The 10,301-nt window shown below is 40.9% G+C and overlaps 2 protein-coding genes across 3 annotated transcripts in view; one reads left to right on the top strand and one right to left on the bottom strand.

Annotated features, from left to right (window-relative positions):
• The first annotated feature begins 156 nt into the window (after nucleotides 1–156).
• Nucleotides 157–4,469, top strand: aarsd1 (alanyl-tRNA synthetase domain containing 1). The gene is made up of 12 exons (XM_030077652.1): nucleotides 157–300; nucleotides 826–954; nucleotides 1,134–1,293; nucleotides 1,965–2,022; nucleotides 2,120–2,276; nucleotides 2,469–2,585; nucleotides 2,816–2,946; nucleotides 3,048–3,114; nucleotides 3,506–3,597; nucleotides 3,756–3,810; nucleotides 3,899–3,993; nucleotides 4,102–4,469. The coding sequence occupies exons 1-12, from the start codon at nucleotides 262–264 to the stop codon at nucleotides 4,238–4,240; spliced, it is 1,239 nt and encodes a 412-aa protein (XP_029933512.1). The 5' UTR covers nucleotides 157–261; the 3' UTR covers nucleotides 4,241–4,469.
• A 451-nt stretch (nucleotides 4,470–4,920) lies between these two features.
• LOC115377707 (myoferlin-like) overlaps nucleotides 4,921–10,301 on the bottom strand; it is a 34,447-nt gene continuing 29,066 nt past the window's right edge. For both annotated transcript variants that reach the window (XM_030077651.1, XM_030077650.1), the window contains 14 exons: nucleotides 10,061–10,189; nucleotides 9,597–9,752; nucleotides 9,407–9,498; nucleotides 9,130–9,300; nucleotides 8,651–8,799; nucleotides 8,134–8,273; nucleotides 7,910–7,998; nucleotides 7,733–7,828; nucleotides 7,142–7,283; nucleotides 6,848–6,947; nucleotides 6,459–6,652; nucleotides 6,175–6,284; nucleotides 5,897–6,044; nucleotides 4,921–5,395 (listed from right to left, as the gene is read on the bottom strand). In XM_030077651.1, coding sequence (XP_029933511.1) covers nucleotides 5,360–5,395; nucleotides 5,897–6,044; nucleotides 6,175–6,284; nucleotides 6,459–6,652; nucleotides 6,848–6,947; nucleotides 7,142–7,283; nucleotides 7,733–7,828; nucleotides 7,910–7,998; nucleotides 8,134–8,273; nucleotides 8,651–8,799; nucleotides 9,130–9,300; nucleotides 9,407–9,498; nucleotides 9,597–9,752; nucleotides 10,061–10,189 — 1,752 coding nt within the window. In that variant the 3' untranslated portion in view covers nucleotides 4,921–5,359. The remainder of the gene's footprint in view (nucleotides 5,396–5,896; nucleotides 6,045–6,174; nucleotides 6,285–6,458; nucleotides 6,653–6,847; nucleotides 6,948–7,141; nucleotides 7,284–7,732; nucleotides 7,829–7,909; nucleotides 7,999–8,133; nucleotides 8,274–8,650; nucleotides 8,800–9,129; nucleotides 9,301–9,406; nucleotides 9,499–9,596; nucleotides 9,753–10,060; nucleotides 10,190–10,301) is intronic.

Raw genomic sequence — 10,301 nt, forward strand, 5'->3', positions numbered from 1 at the left:
TTATTTCCCAATTGTATTTAATAAAATTGCATTTATCAACCATGGTGTGATAAACCAGCGTCGTGGTATACTGGGAAGTGATAAACATATTGTGTATGAGTAAACATGTACCTGCAGGGAAACGTGGGTAAACATATGCAGTGCACGCTGAGGTTGGTGTCTACTAAGTTTGGACCGCTTCGCTATCCGTACTGAGCCGCTGACAGCTGCAGTGGCGAGGTGGTGGTGTGCAAGAGTGAGGTTCATTCAAAACACTCCAAAATGGCTTTCCAGTGTCAACGAGACTGCTATATGAAAGAGGTATGAAAGCGTTTCAAGCAATTTCCTGACTTTGAAGTGTTCAAACGGCTGAGGAAAAACAACCGAGAGCAACGCGGCGGCGTTGTTTTCTGCACAAGCTAACGGTTAGCGATGGTGGCTAATGCTAGTGACTTAACGCTACCTGCACCGAAATGGCACTTAGGTTTAATATCAGTATGTGTCACTGCAGTTTTGTAAATATTACAAGTTGTGACAACATTAGTGAAGCAAACTTATGCCTCTACTATAATGCATGCATCTTTTAGATAGGTGTTAGGTCGCTATAAATGGAAGTAATACAGTGAAATAGTTACATTTTGTCATTAAGCACAGTTTGACAGATTCAGGAGGCTTTAAAATAAACCAGTAAACTTCACTCTTGTACCTTGAAATGCTGTGGAAAAGGTTAGTGCTAAGTAAAGTATGTACAGTTATATTTGCTGCTCACAACATCTGGACGCCAGCCTATGTGTTTTCTCCATATGTGCCAGTTTTCAAATGTCAGCTGAGTGTTTTTCCTCTCAGTTTGTTACGTCTGTGGTGTCCTGCTGCCCTGCTGATCTTAAACAAGAAGTCAATGGGAAGAAGGAAACTCTGAAGGGCTTCAATGTCAAGCTCCAAGACACCATCCTGTTTCCTGAGGGAGGTGGCCAAGTGAGTTAGCTTTTCAAAATAATTTCTTGTATTTATGAACTGTATGAATCAAGAACTTACCTTATCGTGGGTGATGTTTCTATACATTTGCAGGATGCTGCTTTTTCTGTTTTCTTTCAAGACTGATGAAAGTTGTGATTGCACAGAAGGTATTTCTCAAACTTGCTTTCATCCTGCAGCCAGATGATCATGGGCTGATAGGAGACGTGCCAGTGTTGCGGGTGACGAGGCAGGGGGCTGAGGCCATTCACTTTGTAAGGTCATCTCTGGAGGAAGGGCAGGAGGTGCAGCTGAAGGTGGACTGGGAGAGGAGGTTCGACCACATGCAGCAGCACTCAGGTGAGCACTGCTGAAATGCATGCTGGAAGGTATGTGTGTTCAACTGGAGGACACTAGTGTCCCATGCAGTTACACCAATAACAAACTATAATACAATAAATACACTTTTGAAAGTATTCAAACACACTTTCAGGGCAGTGAAAAATTAATCCAAATATTATTGAAATTGTGCAATGTCCAACTTGCAGAAGCTACAGTTTTTGCTAAATGTAAAATGTGATTAAAATACTATTATAAATGAAGAATTCCACAAATGATCATTCCAACTAAAACCATGAAACATACTGCAGTTGCAGTATTTGACAAAATAATGGCAATCCATTTTTTTTTTTTTTTTTTTTACAGTATTCAGCCATACTTTGTTGCACCAAAGGGATTTCACGTTATTACCACTGAACTGAAAGCAGAGAGACAGCATTATACAGACATTAAGAGAGGTGATATAACAAAATTGACCAAAAAATATTTCAAACAGTAAACAAACGCAAGTACATAACTTGGTCGAGAGCAAGGAAGAATATTATATATAAAGACTATTGCTAATATGAGTTTGGAGCGCTTCGGGTCCTGGATATTTCCTGACAGTTGACGTATCTGCATCAAAAATGTGTTGTTTTGGCTGTTATTACACACTTGATGTCACCAGTTATTATTGTCCTCTTCATTTTTAGGGCAACACCTGATCACAGCTTTGGCAGATACAATGTTTGGATACAAAACAACATCCTGGTAAATCCCCATAGTACAGATTTAACCCTGTTCTCTTACTGGAAGCCTTTCTTCTGTCACCATAAAGACTTTCCTCCCTCTGCTCTGGTTACTCCAGGGAACTGGGCCGTCAGAGAAGCAGCATAGAGCTGGACACTCCCTGTGTGAAGCCTGCCGAGCTCCAGGCACTGGAGGAAGCAGTGAATGAGAAAATCAGAGCCCACGTCCCTGTCACTGTGCAGCTTCTGTCTATAGATGACCCTGCTGTGGAAAAGGTGTGTGTGCACATATTACACTTACAACAGGTGCAGAAAAGAATCCTTGCATCATGCTGTGACTCAGATTTTTAAGGTTATGGTGCTATTTTAAGAGAGATGTTTTTCTGAACATATATATGCTGACTTTAGCAGAAGTAGGTTAAGTTGTTTCATGTGCAGCACATTAAAGGGTTCATGTGTGTGAACCAGGTGAGGAGTCGAGGGCTGCCAGATGATCATGCAGGGCCCATTCGGATCATCGATATTGAGGGTGTTGATGCCAACATGTGCTGTGGCACCCATGTGTCTAACCTCAGTCACTTACAGGTGAGCTCACTCTCTCTCTCTTGGAATTTATGACAACTCTGGGTCGATAAGCAATGCAAAAAATTAGAGCTTTTGGGTGAAGTATACCTTTAACATAACAAATGAATGCTGCTAGTAAAACATCTGAGTGCCATGTAATATTGGTAATGTTTATCAGCAGTTTTGGATCACTTCTTGTTCAGTCTCTGTTCCCTTTGACTTCAGCCATGTTTAATTAAACTGTACTTTAGGTGATAAAGCTACTGGGGACTGAGAAAGGAAAGAAGAGCAAAACCAACCTGATCTTCCTGACAGGAAACCGGGTTCTGAAGTACGCTGAGAAAAGCTACAGCACAGAGCGGTCTCTGGTCTCTCTTCTGAAGTGAGCTCTTCACTCATCTGAAGGATTACCATCTCATTGCTGTAATTTGAAAAGTCATTGTAGAAAGTTTCAACTGAGTAACTGTTTACTTTATTCAACAGAACTGGGGCTGACGATCATGTCGAGGCAGTAGACAAACTTCAGAAGTCTGTCAAGCTGCTACAGAAAGTAAGACTGAATGTCAAGTACTTTGCTGTTTTTTCCCATGTAGTACTCCAGGCTGGAATTACATTTAATTAAATACGTACATGCAAGGCTTATACACATATTGATCAGCACCAGTGTCTGTCTTATAAAATTTGTCATCTGGCTCCTAGCCATGTTGTTGCAGTTCCTTCTCGTTGCCAATAGAGGGCATAGATTACTTGATAACTCTTTTAATCTCTTACCGGTGCTGTAAAATTCAGGTGTTGCATGTTTGAATTACTTGAAATGCTTGAATTGTGTTTGAATCTACATATCATTAATTCCTTATTTAGAGGCTTCTTTACTGTTTGCTGCAACATAAACACATTAGGAAAACACTCAATCCTGTCATGAAAATGCCTTTCTTTGGCAGAGTAACCTGAGCCTGCTTCGAGACATGGCAGTCCTCATTGCCCAGAACTTCAAGAACAGCCCACAGAGAGGAAACTTCTTCAGCTTGCACAAGTGAGAGACTCCACTTGATTGGCTGGGTTGTTGCTCCCTGATTCATTTTGAAGTGCATAGGCATGGTTCATAAACTAGGACACATAGTCTAACTGATAGTGCATAACAACGGCTTCCCAATTTGTTTTGGAATGAAAATGTTCTTTTTCTCTCTACAGAAAAGAGGGTGACAATGAGTTTATGAATATCATTGCCAATGAAATAGGAACTGAGGTAAGACTACAACATAACAGCCAAGTTGTGTGTATTACTAGTAAAACGTAGTTGCCAGCTCTAATCTGTTATTATTGTCTGCTGTTAGGAAACTTTGGTTTTCCTGACTGTTGGGGAGGAGAAGGGTCCTGGTCTGTTTCTGCTGGCTGGACCCAGTGGAGTGGTGACAGAGATGGGACCACGGTGAGACAAGACGCCATCACATGTTCAGTCACACTCTGCTGTACGTTATCTACATGTTCTCTGTAATATTTAATATAGTTCAGTAATGCCTATTTCTGTCGTGTTCAGGGTGCTGGAGATGCTGCAGGGGAAAGGGGCAGGAAAGAATGGGCGTTTCCAGGGCAAAGCCAACAGCCTGGCGCGCAGAGGCGACGTGGAGGCTTTTCTGCAGGAGCACTGCAAACATCATGCCTCAGAGGAAGAATGAACTCAGGAACTTTCAATACACTAATCAAACTGATACCCACAAATTACAGTTACTGACTTGTATTTTACCCCCCACCAAGGAGGAACAATACAGTTGGAAGCAAATACGTTTAGCCTCCCAATGTCATACCTAGTTTTGTGGTTATCACTCAATGGTCCGTTTTAGTACATTAATGTACAGAGACATGAATAATGTCTACAGTGCTGTCATTAAAATGTATAGAAATAGACTTCTGCACAAAATGTACTGTACATATAAATGGCACAGCTTTCATAAACTGATTTTAGTAATTTAAAACATGAAAAATCTTTTATGTGGTCAGACTTTTACTGAAAACCCTTATTTTTAAAATGTTAAAAACCCATATTTCTAGCAGGATTGAGTTTTTACATTGATACAGTTGAGCACACTCACCTGGCAGCACTCACACCTCACATACAGCTGTTAATGGGACAGGTACAGTGTTAACAACTGAGGGTTTTTTTTTGTTTTTTTTTTAATTTAGTGACTGTACAGTTGCAACCGCGCTCCTCTGTCTTTCAGGATAGTGTTGGCCTCTTGATAAATCATAATGCTATTTAGTAAAGTGAAAGTGACGAGTTATTTATCATCAGGACATCTTGGTTGACTCTTAATTTACATATTTTACTTACAGTATATCATAAGAAGTGACACACTCATCTTTTGAATGCAGTTTAATAAGTTCCATTTAAAATATCTGTGAAAAGTAACTTACAAAAGATAAGCTCTTTTTTTAAAAACATAGTTACTACCTTAACGGGTAGTGAATAGGGATATACTGTATAACTGTGATACCCACAGAGGTTTCCAAGGGCAAATCACAGACATACAGTTGGTATTTTATTGCTCTTCTCGCATGTCCATCACAGTCCAGTTGTGTAGGAAGAGTGTACAATATGTAGCATGCGGATGTAGCAAAAAGGTGCAATTAAGAGAGTGGGGTTCACTCTCCCCTGGTCAGTTAGGCCTTATTCAAAAATACAAGCAGTAAAAAAATGTTAGTAATGTGGTTGAGCAGTAGTCGTCCAGTTTGTGTGTGTTTCCTGTTGTAAGTTGCCCTTGGTTCCATTTCTCCTCCTCATTGTGGTGTTTTCATAATCATAGTGGCTTCACTATCTTCATTGAGATGTAGTTCTGCAATGACAAAAAAGCAAAGAGTAACTTCAGTGCTTTTTGAGTTCACTTTGTGTTAGTATCCTTACTAACAAACAACAGCAAACAGCAAATTTGCCAGACTTTAGCTGTCAGTTGACTGCTAAACCGATAACAGATATGATATCAGGAAGGCTAGAATTGCTCTCAATTGGACATAGATGTTACTGCCTGTCCCACAAGTGCAAAGCCTCCACAATATTAGTATTCACTGCTGTGCGTGCACTTTGTATGGTGGAATAGACCAATCAAAGCAGTGAGAACTTGATAGTATGTATTAAGCACACATACTGAATGCATTATAATAATAATTTTAAACTGAAAAGCAGTTATTGCTGTGTTTCTGTAATTTATTATATATTATATTATTATAATATATATGTATATTTAGATGAGCCTCTTTTGAAATATTAATCTGCAAAATAACTCCAATGGTAAAACAGTTTCCAAAGCTTCCACCGTCATGCTCTCGCCTTTCCTTACCGGTAATGAGTACAACAGGATGGCAACGAAGAGGAGCACTATGAACAGAATGAGGAGTCCAATGAAGAGGCACCTGAACCTTCGCCACACAATGAACTTCATGGTCTTACAGGGATTGGTGAACCAAAAGAAGGAGGTGTCTGGACGGCTAGTGGTTGTTGGTGAATGAAAGGAAGAAGATGCATTTATTAGACACAAATATCTAAATTCAGATAACTTACTGTGTATGTTAAAGAAGTGTGTGTTAATTTATGCATGCATTCATGGTGCTTTCTTACTTGGGAGGGTCCAGTTTTGGGTTCATGTTTGGTTCATCTCTGCCTTTCCCTGCAGGTTTCTGATCCGCATCAGTTTCACTTACAATCTCCAGTGTCATCTCCACCTTCCCCTATAAACCCATGACAAGAGGCATAATACATACAAATAAAACATGAGATAGTAAACAATCACATCTTGGTTCTTACAGCACCTTGTATTTTCTTTCCATTTGCTCATGTTCACCAGTACAGGTTTGAACAAGCCCAGCTCCCCAAAAAAGGGAGAATCTCTTGATCATACTTACACCAAGGACCTTCTTCCCATCTTGTTCAATGGAGCAGGGCCACCAGCCTCTGACAGACTGCTGAGCGAACAGAGACTTGGCGTGCTCTGACTTGTGTGGTGCTCCTGCATCAAGAGCTTCCATCATTTCCAGGGTGCACTTCTCTGGCGTCTTGGCCGGAGGGATCAGGTTACGCAGATCCAGCTCCAGGGTACCTGAGATGTCAATGATAGATTAGTCAGAACCAATTTTTAGCTGAGTGTTCCTTAAGATACAGTGTAAAAGACAGCAAGTTTAAACTTATATTAAAATGCTTTCATATTGATATATAAGGTCTAAATAGCTGCAATACATAAATAAAATACTTGAAGCCTGATAAATGTTCTTGATCTTTCAAGAAAGTCTCTCACCTAAGTAATCGTCCAATGAGAACTTGTCATTATCCCATATTTGGACAATCAGTTTGGGAGGTATCCTGAACTCTGTTTTGTCCAGACTCCAGAAATGCTCCTGTTCAAGAAAAAAACATGACAACACATTGTTTTAGTATAAAGGCAGAGTATGCTGGGAGCCTAATACTGAGTAATTATTATATATTGCTTGTTTTATGCTTCTTAACTGTCTCTCGTTGCATTGACTTTGTTGTACTTCAAGCTAAAAGAAGACCACAGAGCTTCTCCTTGGCTTATCCATGCAGGACTCACCTTCTTCGACACCAAACAGAGCTGTTCGGCGGGCAGGTAGTCAAAGTCAAAGATGAACCTCCAGTTGAAGTTTCCGTCTCCGTCCAGAGACCTGTAGTGCACATCAGTCTTCTGCTTGTTCTCCTCCATACCTGGCATCCAGCTGGCAGAGTCAATGACAACCTTTTATCAGTCTACAATGCAGAGCTCATCCTGGTCTCAGGTCCCCAAAGGTTCAATAATAAACTGATGCAAAAACCAATCAAATCAATTCTCAAGTCATCAAGAAACTAATGCGAAACAGCTAAAGTATGGCAATATTTTCCCTCCTCTTAGTTCTAGTTCAACACTATATGCTACAAATTAAATGTGTATGAGAAAGATCATAACAATTGAGGCAACAACTCAGCAACTGAGTACATATGGAAAAAAAAAACACTCAATTGATTCAGACTGTTAAGATCATCTCATGTTAAACCTTTAATTAGGCAAAGAAAGCAGCAAGTAAAACTTTGAGCAACATCTAATAATAAACAAAACGCTACATATATTTGTGCCCGTAGTAAAAATTTAGATATCCATCCTGCAACAAAGTGAATTTGTTGTCCTTACCCTTTGACATAGATGTCACTCATGTGTTCTCCGGTGATGCTGGTCTCATCCAGAGTCACGTCAGTGGTGTTCCAGATGACAGCACGCAGGAAATACCTGGAAATTCAGACACAGTTACTGCAAATTCAGCAGCATCAAAAATGACCAGTGATGACTGAAGAGAGACACTGCACATACTTCTTAGCCTTGCGTGGTGTGATGTCAAAGGGAGGTCCAGGAACACCAATGTTTTTGGGGAAGACATCCACCCACATCTGAAGCTGTCCCTAATGGAGACATTATACAGCTTAAACAAAGTAGTTCATTCAAGGTGGATGTGGACATGCAAAGTACACACATTATGAGTGTGTGTGTGTGTGTGTGTGTGTGTGTGTGTGTGTGTGGGTGTCATGATATCCCACCTGTGAGAGCGTGGGCTGGAAGCTGCTGTAAAGGGTCCTGGTCTCGACATGCTCCGGGATCAGTCCCTGTGTTCTGAGCACGTGCAGACAGATCCGTTCCCTGGTCGGACCCAAGTGTTGATGGATCTCCTTGTTGCCCTCTGGAGGTTAAGAGCACATTATTAACTGATCGGTACCTGTAGCTCAGTGATGATGTGAGTTTTGGTTTTCAAAACTCTCTGTCCAGCCTTCATTCTGTTTTGGAGCAAAAATTCTGTAATTTCAAGACATGCAGCTGACAAAGCAGTGCGCTCATGATTTATTACTTCTTCAATGGGCAGTTCTGTTGGATCTTGAGTTTAATTATCCAGCATACTCATCTCTATTGTCCAAATTCAACTTTCACCATAAGCTGTGCCAGAGACCTGTCAGTGTTGTAATTCCTCAGTCACCAATGGAGGTAAAAACGCTCATAGATTACTTCATGTCCTCTGAACTATACAAAACAGATCCGAACGATCCTATTGTTAGACATTACCGAACTCAGCCAGTGTGTGGGTTTTGCCGTTGAAGGTGAGTGTGGTGCCATTGTCCTCGGTCCTAGGTTTGGACACGCCTTTCAGACGGGCCAGGTTCTCCAGGATCTGAGACGGCTTCAGTTGGTCCCGCCACTGGTTGACACCAGAACTAGATCAAAGAAAAGAGACATGTTTCTGGATTTCTGTAAGATGTAGACATTAATTTCATTAGTTAATCTACCACAAGCTATGAAATAACAATTCTCTGCCACACAGGTGATGACCCAAAATTATGACAAAATGTGAGCAATAATGGACTCCGACCTATGGCGATTTCTGAAGAAAAAATGATGAAGACAGCCGTATGACCTATAATCCATAAACTGCTATCACTAAAGGATAACTGAAAAATATGGACACTTTGTTATGTTTCCAAGGCTGTTTCTGATTTGTGCCACCTAAATAATTTTTTTTTTTTGTGACTTCAAAGTTTCCTCACATGCAGTAGGATTGTGGCACGCCGCAGTAGGAGTTGTATCGGGACAAGAAGCGGTTCTCCAGGTCGATTACCGTCTCGCCAACCTTTTCGTCACGACTCAGAAGATCGTAATCGTAGACGGAGATCTTCAGGTCCTTGTCCTGGGGCAGGAAGCAGGTCATCTCAAACATCCTACACAAAACAAGATGAAGAGTGTCTGAACAGAGCGATGGTAAAGTTGTGTTGCATATTATTCTTAATAGGAAAAATCAGCAGTTCACTCATTCAGGGAGAATACCTTCCAAACACAGGGTTGATGGTATTGGGTCTGTAATTGTCTCTGTCTTCAATTGTTTTCTTTCCCAGTGATATCTTTATGTATGGATCACACTGTAAAGGGGAGAGGGAGCACAGGTTATTCATTGGTGTATGTGTGTGTGGTTATGCTGGCTTCGGTGTGGGTACATAACCAGGGGAGCATCCCTTACCATGCCGTTGTTGTCTTTGGGCTGCAGGTCTATAGCTCTGACCACATAAATCCTGACCAGACACTCCTGCGGCCCGCTCTCCGGTAGCTCTCTGAACTGACGGGGAGGAGGGGTGATGCCCGGGTCATCCGGCAAAGGGTACACCTTGAATGAACCCTGCACATATATACAAAACAAATTATTTACTTGAGCATTATGTCCACAGCAGATTGTAAACTATAAAAGCTGGGCCTGAACTTGAAGCTGAAAAGATTCAACTCATTTCAAAGCTTTATTGCATATCTAGTCATTCCTCCTGTGTGATAAATATATCACTAACAAAACAATATTAGCTGTCAAATAAAACGTACAGTTTCTATGTTACAAGTGAAATATTAGATTCAAATATAAAACATGTCCATAATGGTTACTAGCTTCTAATTGAATGATAGTGTTTTGAAAAGGGGAGGGGCAGCTGAAACTACCTTGAACTCTCCGACCACTGTGGGGTCATCGTCCCCGTTCTCATTCTTGCCTCGCTGCAGTTTGAAGGTGTTGCAGAAATCTGTCAGCCCGTGGAATTCTGGGATATTCTCCAGTTCACTGTCATACACCTGAGGATGTATGATCACGTTAAAGTCATCAACAGCTGCAGAGAAAAAAGCTTTCCACACTATTTGTAACATCTCATTCCAATGAAATATGTATATTTTGGGTAGCGTGTGT

Source organism: Myripristis murdjan, chromosome 19 (genome assembly GCF_902150065.1).
Source record: "Myripristis murdjan chromosome 19, fMyrMur1.1, whole genome shotgun sequence".
Classification (NCBI taxonomy): Eukaryota; Metazoa; Chordata; class Actinopteri; order Holocentriformes; family Holocentridae; genus Myripristis; species Myripristis murdjan.